At 46.0% G+C, this 24,657-nt stretch overlaps 1 protein-coding gene across 4 annotated transcripts in view; it reads left to right on the top strand.

The window, feature by feature from the left end:
* Positions 1-24,657, top strand: part of il1rapl1a (interleukin 1 receptor accessory protein-like 1a) — a 125,504-nt gene that overhangs the window by 77,554 nt on the left and 23,293 nt on the right. For all 4 annotated transcript variants that reach the window (XM_057051436.1, XM_057051425.1, XM_057051456.1 and 1 more), the window contains exon 6: positions 13,308-13,382. In XM_057051436.1, the coding sequence (XP_056907416.1) occupies positions 13,308-13,382 (75 nt within the window). The remainder of the gene's footprint in view (positions 1-13,307; positions 13,383-24,657) is intronic.

Genomic DNA, 24,657 nt, shown 5'->3' with positions numbered 1-24,657 from the left:
GCTGACCAGTCGGGGGACCCGGAGATAGGGGCTCTTGAGTCCACCGGTACAGGCTTGAAGCTGGAGAAAGCTGTAGTACAGGATGGCGGTCCTACCCTCCTTTGTGACGTTTCCACCGGTCGTCCCCGACCTGTGGTCCCGGTGGCCTGGCGCCGCAGGGTCTTTGATATGGTCCATTCCCTCTCACACCCGGGGGTCCGCGCATCGGTGAAACTGGTGAGTGCCAAGTTTGTCTGGCCTGGCCTTCGCAAGGAGGTCAGAGAATGGGCAGCAGCCTGTGTGGCTTGTCAGCGTGCTAAGGTTCACCAGCACACCAAGGCACCCCTTGAACCATTCGCGATTCCAGCCAGACGGTTTGACCACGTGCATGTGGACCTGGTGGGACCCTTACCGCCATCCCACGGGTACACTCATCTGCTCACTATGGTGGATCGCACCACCAGGTGGCCGGAGGTGGTCCCTTTCCTCCACGACATCGGCAGACGTCGCTAGAGCATTTCTTTCGGCTTGGGTCGCACGTTTTGGCTCCCCTTCCGACATTACTTCTGACAGGGGACCTCAGTTTGTCTCGGAACTGTGGTCATCTATGGCTAGGTCCTTGGGCACACAGGTTCACCGTACCACTGCGTACCATCCTCAGGCTAACGGGCTTTGTGAACGCTTTCACCGTTCACTCAAGGCAGCATTGCGTGCCGCGCTTTCGGATGACAGCTGGGTGGATCGTTTACCTTGGGTGATGCTTGGTTTGCGTTCAGCTCCTAAAGAGGATATGGATGCTTCGCCTGCGGAATTGGTCTTGGGACAACCGCTTCGTGTTCCAGGGGAATTTCTGCCAGAGAGTGCGCCTCCTTGTAACTTTCCTGCCGGAAGTTATTTTTCGGCTGGGCCTGCTCTGGTTCCATCCCCTGTGCTCCACTGTTTCCCGCGGTCGTTTGTACCGACGGACTTAGCAACAGCTCGTTTTGTTTTTGTACGACATGACGCCCACCGGTCACCCCTTCGCCCTCCGTATGACGGCCCATTCCGGGTGCTCGAGACGGGGGCGAAGAGTTTCGTGCTCGATATGGGTGGTCGGTCGGAGCGGGTCACGTTGGACAGGCTGAAGCCAGCGCATTTGCTGGTTGGGCAGGATGTGTTGCCGGCTCAGGTCCCCCGTCGGGGCCGTCCTCCCAAGGTCCAGAATGTCCCGTCTGATGATCTTTGTTCTAATTTACAGCCTGCTGTGGACTTTGTTTCTCCTGCCTGCGACTCATCTGCGTTCCCGGAAGAGGGGCGCCGCAGCCGTTATGGCAGGCTGATTAAACCCCCTGTCAGGGACTGAAATGTAAAATTGTTATTTTTCCTTTCCCTCTTTCTGCTGTTCTTCTCCCTTCTGGGTGTTCGGGGGGGGGGGTGTGGCGGACACATTTGGGTGTATCTCACACCCAGGTGATGCGTGGGGTGATGGGCGTGGTTATCCCTTGATTGGATGCACGGTTCAACGCGCCATGGAGAGTTGGTCTGCTGGTTGCAGAATAAAGACGTCTAAACCATCTGCTCTGTCCGAGTCGTTCCTCGTCCTGCCACAGTTGCATCGATTCGTGTTTGTGGGTGGTCTTATTCCGAATAACACCAAATCACTGTTGTCATGCTTGAGTTCCTCTGTTTTTCTGACTCCAGCACATCGGCTGGTCTTCAATCAGATTATGCCTGAATAGTTTGTTTCCTCATGACTCTGCACACTTTTCTGCACCTTTTCTGCGCAGCATCTGGAGCGTCTCGCTGGAATAACTCGTTACATAATTAGCACCAAATTAACACTCATTTAGGCAATTGTGTTGAGAGGGTTTTCAGAGGCTTTATCACATGCTGTACGAGGCTCCAACGATACCAGACTGACTGAAAATAAACTAAACACAGACGCTCTTTAAGACAGTCCCCCAAAAATCCACGTCAGGGTGAGAGTGGAATATCGCGCTGAGCTGTATCCTCATCAAAGCTCACAGAATCATGCAGCAGGACAACATTACGTTGCTGTAGTTTCAGTTCACAACCGCACCGACGCACTCAAGGTAAAAGATTATTTTAATTCCTCCTTCATCAACATTATCACCTCTTTCTTTGGAGTATTAATGAGAAAATGATGGATTTCTAATGAAGTCTAGTCTCCTGGAGCTTTGGAACAAGCTCATATCTGTTTGCACTCAAAGAAGATAGCAAGTGGAGGACTACTTTTTTCTTTTACCCTTTAATAACCTCCTTCCCTTTAAGCTGCCTCTTTCTTCCCAGAGTCTCAGACACAAAAATTACAAAGAGACAGGCTAATGATAAAGTAAATATACATGACTAGAAAGTCCTCCACATTATTCCAGTATTATTCAGTCCTGTCAGCAACCAGGGCTGAGCGGAGCAGTGTTTGTGTTCTGACAGCAGCACACAAACATGCGTGCTCATACATATGGAGCAGACTCGTGCGTCCCTCTCAGTCCCACCGTCCTCCTCTGCATCCTCTCTGAGGTCAAACGCCCCCGCACTTTTCTTACTCCCCTTGTATCATTTTTCTGTCCCTCTATTTAAAGCCGACACATTCCCACCTCAGGTGGGGCAGAGGTTCTTTATTTCATTAACATCCCCCAGCATGCCAAAATTCATTATCCAAACTTTCTGTTCTCAAGCGCCAGAGCATACTAGCTAACACGCGGAACAAATTCCCCACTCCTCATCCTCCCTCCCTCGCCTTCTGCACCGCTGCTAATAAGTATGTTTAGGATGTGATTCACCTGCATCAAAGGCTGCCTCTGAAGAGGCCCACTTTGTATAGCTGCTTCATGATTAGCCATTAATGTCAATCCCGTCCCTGGTTTCCTCTGCTTCCATGCTTTGAAACCAACCAGTGGCTGTATCCAAAATGCAAATAGGAAGTATCGTTACAGCCTCTTGAGCGACTGTACGGAGCTGATGGCTGTTTGTAAGAGGTACCCGTGAAGGGGGGCTGCTTAGATGTGCCGCCTAATTCCCTTTTATGGAGGGTACGGGATTCAGCTTCTGATGCACAAATTTTAACCTGTTGACGAGAATCAAACAGAGGTTAAAGGTCATTAGGAATAACAGGATGTACTGTACAGTGTGATGCAAGTGGTGATTCTAGGGGAAAGAAATAATTTTATCAAGCTTTATTAAATAAAATGGAGCAATTCGAACTAATCCAGATTGGGATTTATGTCATAAAATGTGGCGTCTGGCTTTGTTTGTCCATGCTGAATGTGAAATGGTCCACGAATCTCTTCTGAAAGAAAACTATATGTATTCTTTTTTCAGCTGAATCTCAAGAGACTTTCCCAAAGTACTGCCTGCCATTGTTAGTGCAATCACCCAGTGCCATTGAATTTGATAGGGGAGCAACTCAGGTTCACCATGTTATTCCAGGCTTAGTAGCTCTTTATGGTCTTTTGGGACCCACCTTATTTATGAGACAGTGTGAAAGGGCTGAACATGGCTGCCACACTCCGCCCTCAAACCTTTTCTTCCTTTTCTTTTGCTCAAGTGTTTGATAGAATACTTTGGGCAAAATTCATTTTTCAGTTTGTTTTCTCTGCAACTTCAGGGCACTGAGCCGTTGAAGCTTTACCTGTGTCTTTCAGCTGTGGTCACTTCACTTGGCATATTAACCTTTCTCACTAATACATTGCATCGCCCTTATGTTTCCCTAGCATTCAGTGGCCACACTGTGTGTGTGTGTGTGTGTGTGTGTGTGTGTGTGTGTGTGTGTGTGTGTGTGTGTGTGTGTGTGTGTGTGGTTGTAATTGCTGGTTGATTTGTGGTCAGAGGGGGTCATACATCCTGCAGGGAGCATGTCAAGCTTTTAAAATGAGAGAAACGGAGCCAAGCCCTGCACCCGTTTAACCCACAGCACCTCAGAGCAGGTTGGAGCGCTCAATCAGCACCTTTGCTTTTATTAGAATTTAATATAAAATGCTGTTGGGCTAATCTAATACACCATGCCTTATAGTCTCACTGTATTTTACTGGGAAAAAAGCAGATATACTGTGTTTACACTGGACCACAATGATTCCGACAGGAAAACAAAGGGTTTAACTATCACACATAGCGCACTGTCACAAAAGGAACTATTTGATTTACAGTCGTGAATGCTCGCAGCACAGAGGGCCGGGGTCCCACAATAACAGTGTCATAGTGAGAAATTTCCAGTCGGGACAAAAAGCACGCGTAGGAGGAAGTGATGGATTCAGTCCAGATGGCCACCAGAGCCGGACAGCAGGAGCGCTGTTAACATTTTCCAACACTACGGGAAACAGGCACGTAGCAAAAAAAATAATAAAAGAGCAAAACCACAACGATAATACTGCACTTCAGTGTGAGGTTTTCATTTCACCGGACGTATCTCTCTATATTTAAATGATCTTTATAATGAGGGATTACAGTCATATGTTGTGCTCCAGATAATAAAGAAATGAACCAGAGGGGCCCAGAGATGCGTCAGGACGTGCAGCATCTAATGGCCTGACGTCAGTTCCTCCTATCTGGGGAAGTGGGTGTCACTACTTCTGCAACTACTTATGACAAGGGTGATGAAGCACTTGTTAAAGTTGTGCGATTGTGCTCGAGTTCAAAACCTTTAGATATAAATGTGGAGGCAGATGGACAGAGACGGAGTGAGGGGCGGCGGGAAGAAGGGAAGGAGACAAAGAACAGCCATGGCTTCGAAATGACAGATCTGGGAGAGCGGAGCGGAGAGGGGTGAGAGAAGCTAATGGTCTCCATCTGTCTTGGAATGCTGGGAGAGAAGAGCAACGCTGGGCTTTTGGAAGAAGAGGAAGCAAACAAACATATGATTTGGAGATCGCACCCTGGCACTGAAACGTGACTGGCTGAATATGATTCAAATGGGAAGAGGCAGCTCGGAGACACCAGAGACCATCGGTTGTGTGAGGCTAATGATCTTTGCTCTTCTCTAAGAAAGCTTATATAACAATATGCATGTTTACTGTAAGTATGCCAGAGTCTATTTCAGTGAGGAGGTCTGAAATGTGTGTGTTAAATGTGTGTACACTTTCTGAGTTTGTATGGGGAGGGGTGCTCCATGCGAGCAAGTCACTAATTGGATTTTGGCACAGGTCAGATGCAGCTTTTAGTGGCTCTGGCACCAATGAGACGTGGTCCATGGCCACTAGAGTGGCCCCTTCCAAAAAAAGAGTTTATTTCTTTATGATTTGATTTGAGAAAAGTTTTGATATTCTCTTTCAGTCTCCTATTTATCTTCTGAGATGAGGAAGCCAGAGCCTTTTAGGGAGAGGTCTGAGGTGACTTTAGTAAGGAACTGTTCCTGCCTTTACACAACCATCATGTTCTATCACCTGTCTTCTTCAGTTCACAGTTTGCAAAATACATTTTACCTGTATGTGTATATATATATATGTATATATATATACATATACTGCCTTCGTGACTTGCTTTTCCACTGTTATAAGTCCACCACTTGAGAATGTAAAATTCTTTTCACATCTGTCTGCTATCAGCCAGAAAAGGACCTGAAAAATCAAAGTTTTTCCCCTTTAACGAGGTTCACACATTTCTAAATCTAAAAAGAGATTTTTTTATCGGTGAAAGACCCACACATGAAGATGAAAAATCAGGCATTGAAGAGTTTTGATGGCGCTGCGTGTGGTTTGTTCCGATAATCTGAACACAGCACACACAGCAAGATTATGTCCACCACAGCTCTGGAATCTCGTCTTCCTAGCCAGAAATCTTGGCTCAACAAATCAAAAAGAAACACAGCAACAACCGGCAAACACAACACACAACATGGAAGAGGACATACAAGAAAAGGGAATGAGGGTGGTCTACTTTATGTTCCCTAAAATCTACAGGATTCATATATTCAAACAAATTAATAATAATTATTGTTATTGTTATTATTACAAATAGTCATAAAAATAATAATGGTACTAGCAGTTGTAGTATTTGCTTCACAAGTTCAGCGTATTTGGTGACCATATGAAATCCACTGTGGACTGTGTCAGCTGCAGGAAGAGTGAAAGGTCAAAAGAGGGCTGATGGAACAGATGGCAGCAGGGTGACCCCGCGGGCTTTTGGTCCGTTCCCATGTTACTTCATGTAGATCTCAGTCTCAAAGGTGCCTCCTCAGGTAAAGCCTGGTGACACTGACGGCGTGTTTACACAGCTGGACAGTCCTGAGGTGTCTTCCACGTGCCCACATCACCCTTCTGGTGAGATCATACATTTCTCCTGCTGTTTGAGATGTGCCAGGACTGTGTTAATCCTGTCCCTCAGGTGTGCGTCCACCTGCTCTGGTCGTCTCCTGCAGTTGACTGGGTCAGCTCCATCCTGCTGCTTCTGACTGTGCAACAGGATGGACAGCGCGCCACTGGGGTTTCCCTCTGAACAGCCCGCTGCGATGGGTACTGTTTAGAAAGCTAATCCTCTTTCATCACCTACTGCTCAGTGCTTTGTGGAAGATGCTGGTTTTCCATTTCTGTCAGGAGATGCATGTCTGCTTTGTCACTTTTCGCTCATCAATGAGCTTTATCTCCATGTTCATGTGCTTAGTGCAGAGTTCCTATGATGCTCAGCTCATAAAACAAAGCATTGCAATTCAGTGCTTACATCTTGCACCGATTTTGAATTTTATTTGAAGATGAAATATCCACATGCACCCGTTTTATGCGTCTCCACAGGCGGAAAATGCTGTGCAGAGAATAGACGTGCACACACGCAGCCTTATCGTCTTGTTTTTGTTTGTGTGGTTTTTGGCAACTTTGTCCGGTTTCCTTCAATTTCAGTTGTGCATAGATTTAGAACACACTGACTTTCATTCACACAACTTTGCCTGTCAGGAACTCAATCAGATAACATTTTCAACTTCAAAGACAAAGCTTATGCAAACACGTCAAGGGATAACATGAGGTGGAGAAAAACGGACCAAAAAACCCCAAAATAACTACATGCTATTCAGGTAGTGTAGGCAGTTGAAACACATGGGTTCCATCACAGGTGCAACTATCCAGGCAACACAAATGTGGATTTTGCATCAGAACTCAGATGTATCAGCAGCACACAGGGAGTCCATCAAAAGTAGCTGGCATTGTTGCAGCGTGTCCTCCTCCAGGAAGGTGTGCAGCCTGAACCGGATCTGGTCGCATCCACGCGTCCCTTTCCAGGCGGGTCTCATGATCAGATGTGATGTCTTGCTCAATTCGTAAAGCAGTAATGCTTAATCCTTAAATGGGGGGGACCCAACAGTTGCTCCGGCTGGAAGTGGCTACAGATGAAATGACAGCCGGGATGTTCAGATTTATTTGGGATTATGGAAACGAGGAATCCTATTGCGTGATCAGTGGGGATCCTGTCAGATTGTGCATGTGCATTTGAAACAGGCTACAGAAGATGAACAACAAACATGTGAGAAGAGATTCAGCTTGCTCTTCTCTGTGTTGTAGGAATTCATTCTCCAAATCCAAATGAGAAAATCCTTCATAATCTACATAATGATGTGTGTAAAATATTGATACCTCTGGATTTTAAACAGCCTGTATTTAGACTGGAAAGTGTACAGATGATTGAAAACATATAATCACATTATTCATACTAATCATAGTTTCACCCTCTTTACAGCAGGTAAATCCATTAGTTATGAAGCATAACTAATCATTTAAACACACAATCGTTGAATCAGTGACCGACAGCCTTGCATGTCAATGTATGGGCGTGACCTAAACATTTACAGAACCTTTTTGAAAGAAGGATCCTTAACTGTCGAGGAATGATGGGATATGTTTTAGTTTTCTTTGCTGCAACTGTTCTCATTTCATCTCACTGACTGTGGAGACACTGTTTCAGAACGGGGGCGAACCTGCTCATTATCAATCACCAGAACGTATTGTTTCTTTCTGAAGTAATTTTTTTGTGGTTATTCCTCTAAATTCAGAAGCAGAGGAAGAAAGCATTACATCTCCATAGCATCGCTTTAACGCCCCCACCCTGCTCAACATTCTGTAAACAGTAGATATAAAAAAAATAGCTCCTCACTCATTGCGAACACTATTTGTATTCTGCTTAATTGAATGTCTTATTATCCAAACAGGCAGGTAATTCCATCAACCTGAGTTGCCTCGCCGAGCGCCTTTGGGACGGTGGGAGCTCAGGATGAGAAGATCCAGTGCAGACAGAACATGGAAGGTGGACTGAGTGTGTTCTGGTCCCTCCCTCTGCTACCAGAACACCTTCAGAACACTGCTGAGGTACCCTTGAGCAAGGTGCCACACCCCCAAATGCTCACACGGGGCCCTGCGACGAGCTGGCCTCTCATTGAGCACTGTACCCAAATGCAGCTGGGGTAGACTCCAGCAACCTCCTGAGCCCAAAGGTAGAGAGCGGTTAAGAAAAAAGACCTCCAGTCATAATGATTTTGCTTATTTAAGCAGAAATGAACATCTCCACTTGTGTAAAGGCAACTCCGTGCTCACACACATGACTGTACTTCTATCTTTGGGAGGACTCTGTTATTAAAAGTCTCACCCCAAACTAACCCACGTCTTATCTTAACCCCTAAACACAACAAAATCCAAACCCCCACAACCGTTACCATTTTAGAGTTTCGATGACCGGCCAAAATGTCCTCACTCTGTAGCTGTAGTGCCGATGCTGGTCCTCACTACTGTAACATTTTCAAGAACACACACACTCTCTCCTGCTGGGCTGAATCATGCGGCAATCATTAACACATTTCCATAATTTTCTCGCTTCCGTTTCTGCCTCTGCATCGGGGCAGTGCCCCCTTCAACAGCCTCCTCCTTTCCCTTAAATCATCCTTTAATGCACTCAATGAAGTAATGAAGCGTAAAATGTATGTCCCTTTGCTAACTTTGCATGTCCTGCAAATGAGCATGGAACTAGCGGACTTTTTAATTTCCATTTCTTTGTCTGAGTTTTCAGAAATAAGGTTTATTGAAGCCTCACAGCTGGAGGCCTTTCTTGAGCAAATAGATCGCTTCCATCTTTCATCGTCAGCTGCTTAATCTGAAGAGCTCCGTTAGCCACCAGGCCAAAAGGGACCGGTTGTTCTCACCCTGTATAATGACGGCCATTTGGCTGTCCCGTTGACTCTGATAGGAGGCCCTTCCAAACCACGTTTGCTGGACACAATGCCCGTTGTTCTGACGTGAAACTGCGTCAGGTTTGCCAGAGGCGCAGCTCCTAAAGGAGAGCTGGTGGACAGTGGGAGCCTGCGGCCTGGGTGCAGATGAATAGAAAAGCTTTCATTCGTTTTCTCTCGATGACACTATTCTCAGCTCAGTCCCACTCATGTGGGAAATGGCTCGTTCTGGAATTGAATTTTGTATACTCAGTGGTGACATTATGAGGGACTCATATAGGAATGTTATTGCACCATCAGGGATGTAATGAAAGTGGCTCAAAGGTGACATTTGTACAGAGACAGGTCACTACTATATGGTGATCTCCTGCAGTACAATATCAGTCTGCCAGCCGTGGATGGGACCCGAATCTTCTCCTGTCAATCTCACCAGCCCTGAGAGATGCGCAGAGACTTTGTGTCTCCTTGACTGAGTCTCTACCTTACTAATTTTTCCTTTGCTACCACAGTTGCAGCACCTTTGTTGGTAAAATGACTGTAACCCTTTGGGAGCTAATTTCCTGAGCGTGAAGGAGAATCTCCGCAGGCTCAGTGTTGGCATGTCTATAGGAGTACACGTAAGGCCATCTGTTTGATCTGCCAGTAATGGCACTGTACGCCGGATTTGTTTTCCCATTCGTCACCCATTTGCCTTCCTCGCCTTCTTTGATGCCCCGTGACCCTCAGACCGCTCTGTACAACCTGAATGACGAGCAGAAAAAGTCCAGTGATCCAAATATCTCAGCCTTATCACCAGTTCATTAATTTACAGTTTCCCTACAGCCAGTCACCCAGAATACTCCATCTGGAAAGTCCAGTGAGCTTTTCACCATGCGGCAAAAATAGGATTGTGGATGACTGATCACGCAGCTCATATCCATTCCAGATGCCTGCTCTGTTCCTATATATCCATACGCACTGCTGGCTGATTCGGTCACTTCCCAGGAGCATTTTAAAAGCTTCATATTGGAGCATTTCAGGCTGTGTCTGAGCTAATAACACTCCATTCTGCAATGTTAACACTGTAATAGACCAGGTCATTTCCCATTTAGTATGAGTCCCTTTGATTAATATGTAGAGCATGATCTCAGGTTTTAAAAGAACAACAGGGAAAATCTTGTGTCTGAAGGTTTTAAGGAAATATTTTCCGTCGCCTCCTGAAATTAACTCTGCCTGGTTTGCTGCAGAGAATGTTTCTGCCCTGAGGGCCCTCTGACATCAGTGTTCTGAAAAGGTGAATTATTGATCCCACGGTATAAAATTTTCACAACCCTGCACACTTTTTTTTATATATCCTGCCCCTTAGTCAGTCCATAACTGAATCTTGGCCATTTCAGCCAGGACACAGATTTGGAGACAGGACTTGACTTTTGGCTCAGCTCTCAACCCCTCGATGCCACCGTTTACACCCACAGAGCGTGTTTGCCATCTAACTGGCCCAATTTCCACTCCTGTTTAATTTTACAGCAGCTCGTCTTCAGAGTTTGCTGATTAGTGGGTGTGGGGGGGGGGGCTGTCTGGAGTGCAGCACTTTGTGTGTTAATTAAACAGTCATGTATCTGCAGCCCCCCCCCCCCCCCCCCCCCCCCCCCACACACACACACACACACACATTCCGAGACACCAAACATCAGATGGATAGAATTAGGATTTATTTATCTCTCACCTGTTATTTTATTAGTCACATGATTTCAGGCTGTAAACTGCGTAGTGCGAAAACAGAAACGCGACCACATCCTGGTTGGACTAGCTCCTTCAACCACAGAACACCTCGTCATTTTCCTTCTCTTTACACTGTCAAAATTATTAATTAAGTGAACAACCCTCTTGATATTTGCACGTTTAATTACTGTACCTTTTTCTGCCTATAGATTCCTAAATCCACACAATGACTGCTAATGGAAAGCACATGCTTCCCTTTTATCCTGTAGGTGCTCCCAAACCTCATATTCTAAGCGTGTGTGACAAAGATAATTGATGTATTTCTCACAAAAGGATGGTAATTAAGATAATTTGATTTTCAGAAGCATGCTAGCATGTGGGAGGGTGGCGTGGTTCTAGGTTGGATGTATGTTTTTATCTTTATTCTCTGCGTTTCATCAGCTCCATCCTCCTATCTGCGCTTTCTTTAGCACAGCTGCTTCCCCCCTCATCTCCCGTACGCAGCCTGCCCTCATTTGTTTGCCACTGCATAATTGGCTATAGGATCACCCATTGTGTAATTATGTATAGTGGTTTGATATGTAATTAAAATTGTATCAGTATCCAGCGTAATTTGCGCTGTGATTACCTATTAACAGTGCAAACAGTTGTGCCTAAAAGCCCGTGACCAGCCCTCTCAAGCCTCTTTGTCAGTGTTAACGTACCAGCCGGTGCAAAGCAAAACAATAAAAAAAAACTGCATCTATAATGTACTTAATAAACATGTCTTCTGTGACATGAATATTTGGCTCTTGAGCTTTAGAATTTGTTTAATATGTTAACTTTGAAATGAGGCACCTGAAAAGACTGTGCACTTTACTTCAAACATGACTAATTTGCTGCGTTACAAGGGGGAGTCAACATCTCACTGTTGTTGTTTTTTCCCTCTCATGAAATAAAGACAGCAAAGCTTCCACGCTGCTCGTTAGAGCACTTTTAAAATAAGGTTAAAGAAGGGAGCTTGCGACGACACAGAGGAAACAACTTAATGAAAGCATGCGCTGTAAAACCAGCCTGAATAAGCTGCCTGTAAATTCAGCACAAAATAATTAGGCAGACAGAAAAGGAGAGCAGTTTTTACTGTATACAGCTGATTCAGGAGGACTGAATTAATGTGGCCAAAGTAGCTGCTTGAGCTTCTGTTTACTGCAGATAATAACAGGCAGATATGAATGCTTTTCATACCTTTATTGAACTAGGTGATAACTATGAATGTGTGCTTGGTTTGATTGGAACTGGAGTTCTGCGCGGGTACATCCCATTATCATCTTCAGCCATGAATAGCAAAGGTTCAGAAAATCTATGTGCAGAGTGTTTGGATACTTTTATCCTGAAATACACACCTCGTTCACATATGCTACACCGTTTTAAACACGTCATTAGACACGCTGCATCGCCATCTAGTGGTGGGGGGCAGTATAGGTCATCAAACCCTTCTCCCAGATATGTTCCCAACTTTGAATGAATTGTTTTACCATCAGACTGGATCCAGCGGGTGAAAAGGGACAGTTGCTGAAATGACACTAATTCATTGGTTTTGTGAGCCAAAAAGCGCATCGATTCATGTTGTAATAAAATATATTTTGTCAGAATATGTTCTTTCACATCAGGTGCGAACATAAACTCAGGGTTTTGAACAGTTCAACAGCACGTCTGCTTTAACTGTTCCTCCCAGTCAGCTCATCGCCATAGCATGATTATATAAAATGTCCTAATAATTTATCTTTTACAAAAATTAAAGTAGTGACGACCAAAGTCTTTCAGTTCCACTGTTGGACACTTCTGTTTTAAACTGAGGTTACAAGGCAAAGGATGGTTTAAATAACTGAGACAAGAGACAACAGTTATTTGTCTGGCATAAAGACCAAGCACCTTGATTTACCCCCCGTGTGACTATTTAATCAAACACGTGTCAGACTCCCATCCTGTCACCCTGAACTTCCAACGCACAACAAGCAAATGCTTTTAACAACAATGAAACTGTTGCTTGTTCAGGCTCTCTCCTGAGGAGGGTCTCAAGCAGCAATTCTGACATCCGCCGTGATTAGCATCATTAGCGCATCAGCTGCTCCTATGCGTGCACGCGGACGCACACACGTGCACACAGACTTCATGATGGCTCTTCAAACACTCATGCAAATTGATTGGTGGCATGTTCTTGGCAAAGCAATGATTAATGTATGAGTGGAAGTAGGTCGTTTGAATGGAGCCCAAAGTCTACAGACACCAGAGGAAGGTGTCCATCAGGCTTCAGGAGCAAGCTGGGGCAGCAGAGAGAACCAGCACAGTCAATGGACATTTATCCTTGTTGAAGAATAGATACATTACATTGTGTAAATGTTAATAAACCCAGATGATGAAGGACCTTGGGGCCTTCTTCAAGCTCTTTATTTACCTCACTGCTCCGCTTTGAAACTGGCTGTTTCTTAATTGTGCCTTTTGTGCTTTTCAGCTCCTTTGACCAACAAGCCGCCGAAGATCCTGTTTCCCACTGAAAACAAGATTAGCAACATGGAGCTGCAGCTAGGTAAGAGCATCATGGGATTTCCAGCAGGTGCAGTTTGCAGTAATATGTGTGTAATTTTCAACTGACAGGAAATGGATGACTTTACAAATTCTCCCCCCGCGCACCTCCAGGCCTCGAACACAGATTGATGATGGTACAAAGCTAACAGCAAAAGTGGGGGGAGACGAGACAACAATTGCAAATTCGGTTTCCATATAAACAAACGGCGGTTGTTAATGTCCTCAAGGCTATTTTGTCAACAGCGAAGAGCCCATATGGTGCCAGGGCTCCGTAAACTGGCTCGCCACATGGAAATGCAGACTTTCAGTCGCTGTTGTTTGTCTTTTTTGACGTGGGGTCACGACAGGCCCGCCATGTGTGAATGCGTGCGTGTGTGAAATCCGCATGCTGTTGTGTGTGTGGTTTTTTTCCCCGTCACAGCATATTGCTTGATTTCTGGGCACAGTCCGCTGTCCACATGGCGTTGGCCGCTTGAGGGACAGCTTATGTCTGCCAATCAGATAGGACAGAGAGGGCTGGGGATGGGAGGCACGGGATGAGTCTGTGATGGAGGGGTGAGGGACAAAGAAGGTGTGAGCGTGAGGCATCAGTGAAAGATTTGTCACAGGCTTCCTTTAATGGTTGGCTGATCAACACTGAAAAATGAGCTGTTTAAAAGTGAAAAGCTTCATCTCACGAGGCTGCATACACACATCTGTGGATCCAGGATACACAGCACAGCTATTTATGTTATTTGTGTGTGTGTGTGTGTGTGTGTGTGTGTGTGTGGTGTGTGTGTGTGTGTGTGTGTGTGTTAATGTATCCTCTCTTACCAGCTTACCAAAGAGCTGAGGGTATTAAAGCTGAGATAGATAGATAGATAGATAGATAGATAGATAGATAGATAGATAGATAGATAGATATAGATAGATAGATAGACAGACAGACAGACAGACAGACAGACAGACAGACAGACAGACAGACAGACAGACAGACAGACAGACAGACAGACAAACAGACAGACTTTGTTGAGCACCTAAACACCTCTTCCCCACACTGTGGCAGATTTACACATGCGGGGCCACAGACAGAAAGAGCGATGGGACGGGCTGAGGCTGGCGGATGGGTAGTAAAATGGGAGCAGTAAGCAGAGAGATAAATCTGCAACACTGCTGGGAAACACAGTCATATGTTATCCTCTCTGCGGCTGCAGCAGTCCCACAGCTGCCGTCTAAGCGCTCGTACACAACGGACGCGCGCCGGTATTCAGAAAACCCCTATGTTACACAAAGCTGGGGAAGGCTTGAAAAGGAAAGCGAGGAACAGGAGACAAAGTCTTACGGAGCCACGAGAGGGAAGCTTATGTGTCTCTGTAGAGGGGGGTGTCCCTTGACAGGGTCCCTTCCCCTGCTCCTTAAAGGGCTCTACTATTGTGTCCTTCTCTGCTGATCAGTCAAGATTCTGTCACTCAAGAGCGCGCCGCCATCCCACACCGCCACCCCTGCTGTCTCCAGAGAGCGGGGCGTGTGCTGCTATCATCATACGCTACCATACAAAGCTCCGGGCATCACTAGTCCTCAGGGACGGCCGCTGTGACTCAAATATTTCCTTTTGGACAGCTTGACATTTTTGATGCGGTCTCTAAAGGAGACAGAATCCAAGGTTGTGTAGGATGGCTTGAAACCCGCCGGTTGGCAGCCGGTTCCGCTGTTGCCAGATTTACTGCTGTCCCCCAGAGGTGAGTTGGTGCAGTCCGCTGAAAACCGTCCAGAATAGAAGCAGAATGATTCATATTGTGTGGTTGGAATGTGAGACTGCGTGTTGCGGTCTGTGAGATTCAGCTACACACACACACACACACACACACAGAGTGTGTGACATGATACACAAACATGAAACCCACACACAGGCTCAGAGACTCAGTGTTGACTCCCTCAGGATGATTTGTCATGAGTGTGTCGTCCCAGAGGACGGGATGAGTGGACGTCTTTTTCTCACTAGATCTCCTACTTTATTACACATACACACACGCGCTGATATTCACACATGCCCCTGCACCACTTGGAGTGAGGTCAGGCCCACAGTTGCAGCACAGTCATGGGTAACTGCGGGGTAATGGTAACTGATAGAGGATGTTACTGCCCAGCAGATGGGTGCACACTAGTGGACAGAAATTAGAATCAATTAATTCAGAGAGGAGAATCCAGCAGGACGGGGTTGGCAGCAGGACATGAGTCAGGCCTTCAGACTTCCTCTACTTTATTAAAACATGTGGAGCACAAGCACCTTTTTTTTCTTTTATTTATCCGATATTTATCTGATAAATAGATGTATTAAACCCTGGGGAGTCACGCTCTACAACAGTCCAGTGACAAATTGAAGAGAAAACTTTAAGAACAACAGAATAAAAAAGTGCTAAAGTATGGAAAAAGTGTAAATGCAAATGTACGGAAAGGTCCTGACCTGCGATAACAGCAGCATGCGTAACTACCAGCCAGAGCACAAACATCCTTTGCCTCTTTTGTTTTTGCTTCTCTCCTCCGTACATCGACCCCTGCTTCCTCCGAGATTTATGGACTGTTCACTCCATCTCCTCCGTTCTCCGCTCCTCGCTTCTTTTCAAACAGTGGACAGATTGGAGCGTGTTTTTAATCTCGCAGCACACCTGACTGCGACATCAGACGTGTCACCTCTCCACAGGGAAGGGTGAAGCTGGAATAGGCTTTGCCCATGAGAGCCGCTAAAGGTCATCACACACAAATACACACACACACACCTCCATCCTCACACTCCAGGGCTGGATCTCTGATAGCTCCTCTTACTACACTTTACATTTATTATGTTACATCTTCCAATTGTGTGTTTCTATTGTATACTGTGCACACATGTTTTTCAGTGCACCTGTATCTTAAGAGTGAGTGTGTGTGAGTTTTGGCATTAGTGGACTAGAAGGGTCCAACACTGGAATAGCCAAATATATCATTTTAAGTGATAGGTTAACCTCTTGCATTATTTCCTGAAAAACGTATTTGAGGTTGAAGCAGAAAGTCAGCACACAGTATCGTCCTGTCTGAAAAATGATACATTTAAAATGAAACATGCAGGGAACAACAACAACAAAGAAAAACAGCCCGCTGAGGTCACTGTCGGGGGCGGTAAAAAAAGAAAAAAGACCTCTCTTATCGTTCCGTTTGTTTTCAGTCCCACTGTGACCCTGTGTTAAGTAACCCGTGGTGACTGGTATGGTAACTAGCATGTCAGCGAAACAAAGCTAAATGTTTAAGTGTGTGAACGGTCGTCATTAATCACCGAGTTTGGGGCTGAAAGCAGAAGCCTGCAGTATGATAAATGGACCGGGAGCGCTGCTACACATGCCGAACAGGAACGGGAGAGGGAGGAAGTCAAGCTGCTGCGCAAAGGCAGAAAATCTTAAGAAATAGCACCACATAGCAGGCAGCGAAGGTAGACACAACACTCCTCTGTGCACCACAGACAGCTTCTCTTTTATTGCCACTTTGACTTTGCTCACGGTAGCCAGTGGGAAAGGTGCCATTCACAAGAAGCTCCTCGGTAGCTCTTTAAGCTAGCATCACAACGTAAAACAGGCGAAAGGGTGATTCTTCGGTGTGAATGGGTGGCTTCATATGTGGACATTGTCACATGTATGTGTGTTGCAGAAGGGCCGCAGGACTGCAGTGCTGGCCGCTGTCATCTTAATTTTTTGTCACATGTGGATTTCTCATCTACTGTAGATTTCATGCCCCAAGCATGGTGTGAGTGTGGGGCAGATTCTGACCTGATGGCCACGTCTTCCGTATCACTCCTTCTGTATGTGCGTCCGAGTCGTCCGGGTGCTTTGGGCCAGACGGGCTCCTGTGATCTGACCCCACACTCATGCTAAATGTGTGTGTATTGGCTCAGCAGCATGCCGCGCTATCGGCTGTGTGTTTAGGAGCTCCTGGGATGATGTCAGTCGATGTGAGGTGACACTTCAGTCAGCATTTGTCAGTTCTTTCCTGTTTAGCGTGTCAGGCCCATGAGGCCACAGATCTTCTCCATATCGGAGCTGAGCTCGGCTTCCTGCTAGCTGGCTGTTTGAAATACACAACCATTAGTCTTCAGCCCTTAGCAGCCGTGTAATGCCCTCTATACACTGTGAACCTTTCCCAATCTCATCAGACTATTGCATGACAAAGATCAGGTGTGATGTGTGTAGTCTGTACGACGAGCACTCATATTTGATGTCATCAGCGGGCGCCGCATTAGGGTGCGTGATCAATCTACGCTGCAAAAACAGAAACGGGTCAGAGATCGCACTGTGGTGGCATTTAGGTGCAAAGAAAAAGTCCAAAAAAGCAGAAGAGAAAGCATTTGAGGACACGGCTCAGGAAACGAGCACCAACTTGGCATATCGGTTTTGCGATGGGATCTGGAATTACCAGATTTATTCACATATGCTAGCTCTGCTTATGCTGCCGCTACTATAGTCTTGTTTATGCTGCTATTACTTCCTGCTGCATTTCTATTTGTTGGTTAGAAGACAGAGCTTGTAGCAGCTGCCACACTGAGATCAAACGTCTGACACCGTTAGAATTTTATCATGGGTTATCTTTGGTTGCAAGACGCCGACGGCGGCCGTCCTTGAACCTGTCTCACACTGCGACATAAGACCACCGTTTCAGAGGGTCCAACAAAGATGTCTCTACTTTTCTCCTGTCTTTCGTCTGACAACCCAAAATCTCACAGCCTATACTGGCCATTAGGTCGGTGCAAATGAGCCCAGCAGCATGGATCCAAGTGCAAAAGAAAGATATAACGATGATACCAAAATACAGGAAATAAAGTCTTTACAGGCTGGCAAAAATTTAAGACGTCAAAAGTACCAAACACAGTCATACACGGCCGACGAGGAACAAAACTAAAAAGCGAGAGCACCCAAACACAGGAGTAACTAACAGTCCTGCACAGAGGGCGGAAAAGGGAACAAGGTAACGAGATAGCGGCGCAAATCATAAACTACACAAACAAAGGTGAAAGTAACCACAAAGCCAGGAAACCAGAATAGCAAAATAAAGCAGCAGACACAATAACAAAGTAAACTGCAGACATGACAGAGCGCTCCTCCACCTCCTTCAGACAGACGCCTTTAAAGGACAGGGCGAGATAATGGTGGCTTCCACCTTGTCTGTCTGCGTTTGACAGGTAATCAAAGTAAACGAACACCCCACTCGTCTCGTCGCCCCCTTGTCTTTGATACGAGAGGACGGAGGAAGCTTTTAGCCCCCCGCTCATTCCCGTCCTCCTCTGGTTACTTCCACCAGCTTCACCCTCACGTCCTCGCTCTCTTCTCCTTCTACATCACATCCTGACTATTTTGCCTGGTTAAACGAGCGAAGCAATTACACAGAGATGTGCGATGAAGAAGGCGAATAGAGACCTTCTGAGACGGAAGGATACAACACCAGGACACGTGGCCGGCCTTTTAATCTCCACCTTGGCTTGGACCAATCAGTGACACCTTTATCTCTTTCATTTTACTGCAGGTATTTTGTGTTATGAGTGTTCAGGGAGCTCACCACAACCAGGTCCAAGCCCTGAATGTATAAACTAGAGAAGCATCCAGGGGCGGCCGAATGTTGGCTCGCCTCTCAGGCTGCAGCTTTAAAGCCGTTATAGCTGCGTCTGTCAGTGAATTCCACAAGCTTTTATCCACACATCTAAGACTCGTGTCATAGCGCGTATGCACGGTGTCTGTGCCTCCAAAAAGAGATGAACGTACCACCAGAAGGATGGATGGAGAAAGGGGGGAAGTGAAAAAGAAGAGGACAGAGAAAGAGGAAAAGGGGAGCAGGAGCTGGCTCTAGAATGACATGCATGAACGGCAAAATGAGCAGGGGAAAAGATGGCTTTGCCATTCACTTTGAAGCCCGCTCTACTTCTGTCTGTCTTACATAACAGAAAATGGGAGCAAAACAAGTGGAAAAACTAAGCTGGATGGAGAGAGAGAGAGAGAGAGAGAGAGAAGAGGTAAAAGAGGACATCCAAGCTTCTCCCTCCTGTTTCCAACGAGCGCATCACCATATGTTGACAATGGAGTTATTTACCATGCAGAGCTGTAGTTTGGAGGGGTTAGCGCGTTAGCAAAGGGAGGGAGAGGAGAAATCAAAGGAGTGTAGATGGGCGGCTTTTTGGGAGGGGGGGGATGAGTAAACGAAGGAAGGGAGACGGGAGGATAAATAGAGAAGCGAGGCAACACGTCAGGTGTTTGAACCCCAGGGGAGCTCGCTGCAGCAGCTCGCTGTCACCCCCCCTCGTGTCTTTTACTGTCACTGTCAGCTGATCTCTCCATCCTGGTCACGTTTGATAACCGGCAGGGGTCCTTCTCCCATGTTTGTTCTTTGTGAAGCAGAGACCCCCAGCAAGAGGCCGTGGCCTCACCCCCCCACTCAGAGACGGCGCTGCACTCCGGGTAACACCTCTATCACAGTCGTCCTTTCTGCTGCACTGTTGCTTTTTTATGACAACCAATCTTCTTAATGTCACCGCCGCCCACAAGTGCAGTAGTTGCTATGGAGATCAGTAGATCTGCACCAAACGGCTGCCTGAGGGGAAGAGTGTGCAAGCTTGCGGTGGTGCATATGCATGAGTTTAAGCAGAGATGCATGTTTCTGTTTGCTTCTGTGCTCACAGTTCATCTTTAATTGCTATCTGCAGTCTGCATACTGAGCACAGTCAGTAAACCAAGAGCCCCAGCGTGAGCTAAATAGCTGTGATTCATTTACAACTGTGCTAATGGACTTTTTCTGACTTTCCCTCCTGCTTTCTCCTCCCTGCACGCTTTCCTCCTTCGGTCCTCCTCTGCTGGCCTCTCTCATTCGCTCTTGTTCAAAACACACCGCAGTTGATACGCCTGTGCACAATGTACGTCATTTCATTTCATCTCATTCCTTTATCAAGAGGATTTTGGCATCTACATCTGTCTGATTTAAAGTCATTGAAAGGCTAAGACCAAGCCTCAGCTTCTCCTCTTTAGATAGCTTCTTAGGTTTTCCCCCTTGTCTGCCCTCTTTCACCTCCAGTTCCTTCTTTCCTCCCTCTGCTTCTCCCTTTAACCACTGAAATGTGTTATTAGCATTAAACAATAGAAGAAGAGACATTTTAAAAGCATGCTTTACTCCCTTAATAACTACTCTCTCTGCCATTAATAACCCCTTTAGATACAGAAGGGGCTCTTGAAACAGGCAGCAAATGTGCAGCTGCGAACACGCCGCTCCATGTCGGCGGCAGCGGCGGAAATTACCAGGCGAATTTCCCTGTTCTACTTTAGGTTTGTCTTGGTTCAGCAACATCTTGCACTTGTTTTAAAGGGGCGTCTGACCAACGCGAAGGAAGGTGGCGTTAAAGTCTTCCTGCGACAAAAATGCATCTTAATCAGTTGTCCAGGCTTCAGCGTAAGCAGATACTGTGTTTTAGGAGCTGTATTTCTGCCAGTAGGGAAGAATTTAGCACAAGCTAACAAGCTCTCCACGTGATAGAGCGTGCGTCAGTGCTCAAAGCTGTAATGAGCCGAGGCCGCTGGGGTCAGACTCAAGTGGATACATGCCAGCATAGTTTGACTTCCAGCCACATTATCTGGACAAATCTGACGTTGGATATCACACATAAAGTCTATTGCCAAGTTACGCAGGAGTCGTTAGCGCCACATAAGAGCCGCAGAGAAGAATTCTGATTCTTTTTTTCTATTCTAAAAATGAAACAAGCGGAAATAGAATCTCTCACCCCTTCAGAAAGCTGTTACTTATAGATTGTTAAACTTTCTATATCTCAAAAGAATCTGGTTTGTTTCTATCGGGCAGCAGGAAAAGAGGCTAATTAGAACCTTCCAACCATTCCCATCACCACCCGCATCATCGGCCATTGAAGAACATAAATAACAATGTGGCAGAACACAAAAGCAAATAGAAGCGGTCGCGACATTTCCTTTCGGATGTGATGGAGATCACGATGACACACTGTCACGCACGTCGTGACCTGTAATCTCCGGTTCCTCCGCCGCTCCCACCATCTGTCCAGTTCTGCCTGCTGCCATCGGAGTCTGACTCTTGTGAGAACTCATTAGTCTGTCGGTGTCGACCGCGGCAGTTCTTCCGAATTGAACTTCAATTAGAATATGCAAATACGCAGCCATAAAAACCACACCGTTACAAATGGGGTATGAAAAAAGGCGGAAGCGGACTTGTTGTGCAAAACCTCTGTGTTGCATATGTCCTGAACTTGGTGCTTCGTATCCCTGCAGGCGATGGACCGATGGTGATTATACAGGGAAATTACTGCAGCATGCAAAGGCATCATTATGTAACAAGCACACTGTTCTAACACTGTAAAGCTGCCTGTGTAAGCACATCTCACTATCTGAATAATGTTCCCATTAAAAAGCTGGAGGACAGATAAAACCCCAACTTTTTCATCAGTCAGAAACGAACGCTGACACACAAGAGGGCTCCCTGCGCAGAAATACAAACAGACACACCGTGGCCCGAAAGAGCAGAAATAATAATGGCGAGCTAATGATCCTGAGAGCTAATGACTGTCTCTTGCTTTATCTCAACTTTGCGATCGACTCAGTAGCTTTTGTGATCGCCCGCACTCTCTTATTAGAGGAAAGTTGACCTTTGGTGCGTTGGCAGCTGTGACCTTTAACAGTGAAACAGACTGAGAACATCTGCGCAGTGTGTGGAGCATAATGTCGGTTCACTGAGAGGGAGACGTTCCGACAACTTGTCCTCAAAAAGGAAATATCGAAATTAGTCACCGTCACATAGGACATGTGGCCATCCCACACGAGGAGAGCACAGGTTCCACAGCTCACCTGTCTCTCTCTCTCTCTCTCTCTCTCTCTCTCTGAGAGAGTGCTTTCAGGTTCGGCCTGGGGTTTAATGGTTGCAGTTGGGTTGTAGCGGCAGATGTGGCTGCAGCATCCCCATGTGTGATCTCATGTTGTGGCCTACATGAGTCCATGTGTGTTTGCTCAGTCGTTGTTTCCAGAGCTGCATAATTCCCCTTTGACGTCTTTTGCGACACAAATATCTTTGTCAGCTAGTTTATTACATATACCGTATGTACCCTCTCTCTCTATCCCTCTCGCTCTCTTACAAACACACACATACACACATTCATATGGACTAGCTGTCTGTGGATATTTTGATTTCCGAGGACAAGTTAAAATGCCTAAATGATCCTGACTGTAAACAGCATTCCTTCTATATGCTGCAAGTCAGATACGCTCGCGTTGGGAAAAGGGATTCATTTGGCATTAAGGGGTAAATATGACGCTGATGCTGATCAAAGGAGGGTGATCTGCTGGTTATTCCAGAGAAGAAATCTGTACAACTTTTAAATCTCGGGTGACATCGTTCAGTGTTTTTTGTAATAGGATTTACATAAAATCAAAACAAAACAAGTTGGAGAAATGACACTGAACAGGGCACTAGGTCAGCTGTAGCTTCCCTTAGCTAGCTGCTTTAGTTTGGAAGATTAAACCTGATTTAGGAAGTCCAGTGGATCTGTAGCCAACACCTCACTGCAGAATTACCTGCCTGACATGTGATTTGTGTCGGTTACACATGCCCAGCCTTACTGGCCTTACTAATGTCGACTTCTCTTACACAGCTACACAAATTCGTGTCTGCACGTGACTATGACATTGCAACACAAAGGGAAACCAATCTCCCAGTTGGGTGTTAGCCTATATGCTATATATAATTTTCATTTTGATTGTTCTAGTTTTCCTCAAGTGTTGCAGCTGTCTTGGTGGGAATGATGCAGTGCAGTGGGGGGGGGGGGGGGGGGGGGGGGGTGCGGAATGATAATGATATCCTACAGGAGAAGTTCCAGCTAGGCAGCGATAATCATTTCTACAGGATTAAGTCCTAACCCACATCAGCCAAGCATATTAGCATTCTGAGGGAGTTCTGCGGCAGGATTCCATACAGGCTAAAAGCTGCACTTAATAGGATGGGAAAAAGGAGGCAAACTAGGGGGTCGGTGATAATAAGTGGACGATTAAATAATCGGTCCGATAAAGCAGCTTTATTTAGGACAGCTGGGAATGTTTATGCTCCCCTTAGTATTTTAAGATATTTGTTTATTTTTTTAATTTTTAATCTTTATTACAGTGGGACCAGGCATCACCTTGGGTTTCCACTGACATTTAGGTGCAAGTGGATTTGAGGACAAAACATTTATTATCCCCATTTTAGATCCATGCTCACAGTTTTCCATGAGTTTTTTAATAACAAACAAAAACCAAAAACATCAATACTGGCACAGTCAGTGGCATCTTTGCGGCTGTATAGATGTCTCAAAATAAATCACTGCTGCACCTCCTTGATGTGGCGTAGAAAGGAGGTGCAGCAGTGTGGTGGAGGCCACACTTCAAATCATCAAATGCTTTATTTTGGTTTAAACACAAAAGACACCTGGAAGAGCTGAAACTCAAACGACGGAGCCGAGAATTCACTGTGAGGGTGCGATTTATCCAAAGGCCCTGGAATTAACACCAGCACTGTTTTGTGCATGTGTTTTTATCATTTTTAAGAACTGTTAGAGCTGCCTTTGAAAAAAATAAGAATAATAATAAACGATGAAATTGCCGAATTCAACTTGCTGTCTCTCCGCTTCCATTTGCGTATCAAATCCTTGTCACCGTTGCTTTGTAGGCGTCGCCGTTGGCTGGCAGATAAGATGATCACAGGTCTTCTGGCTGCGTTGCGGGGACGGAGCTGTCAGTCACAGCTTCCAGCCCACGTGGGTATGGCAACCCGTCACCAGGAATACCTGTATTCTTACAGACGATGGGAAATCTGCTTTTCCTCTGGCATCGGAGCACTACAGCCAGTTAAGATGCTGGAAACCGTTCCAATAAATGGAGCAGTCGAGCCAAAGAGAATGGAATAAGCAGATCGCAGACACTATTGTTATGATCAGCTCGTGAGGATCACGACAAGTAAATAGGAAAAGGGGAAATCCAAGCAGCACCTTGCATTTTCAGAGAGGTTTTATTCTAGTTAACAAACAAAAAAAGAAAAAGGCCATGTGGCAGGTCACAGCTGCAACTCAGGGGGAGCCCCAGCAGGAAGTTCAGAGCCTCTTTTAAGCCCTTCCTAAAGGTGCAGGCCAATCAGGGAGCCACACCATCTCCACGCCCAGCACCTTCAGCAGAGGGAGCCAAACCCGCTGAAACACAACCAGAACACCCAACCGCACACAAGGAGAAACCACCGTGCCCTAATGTTGG

The sequence above is a fragment of the Takifugu flavidus genome, chromosome 1, assembly GCF_003711565.1.
Source record: "Takifugu flavidus isolate HTHZ2018 chromosome 1, ASM371156v2, whole genome shotgun sequence".
Classification (NCBI taxonomy): Eukaryota; Metazoa; Chordata; class Actinopteri; order Tetraodontiformes; family Tetraodontidae; genus Takifugu; species Takifugu flavidus.
The sequence above is the reverse complement of the archived record's forward strand: the minus strand, read 5'-3'. Positions and strand labels throughout refer to the sequence as shown.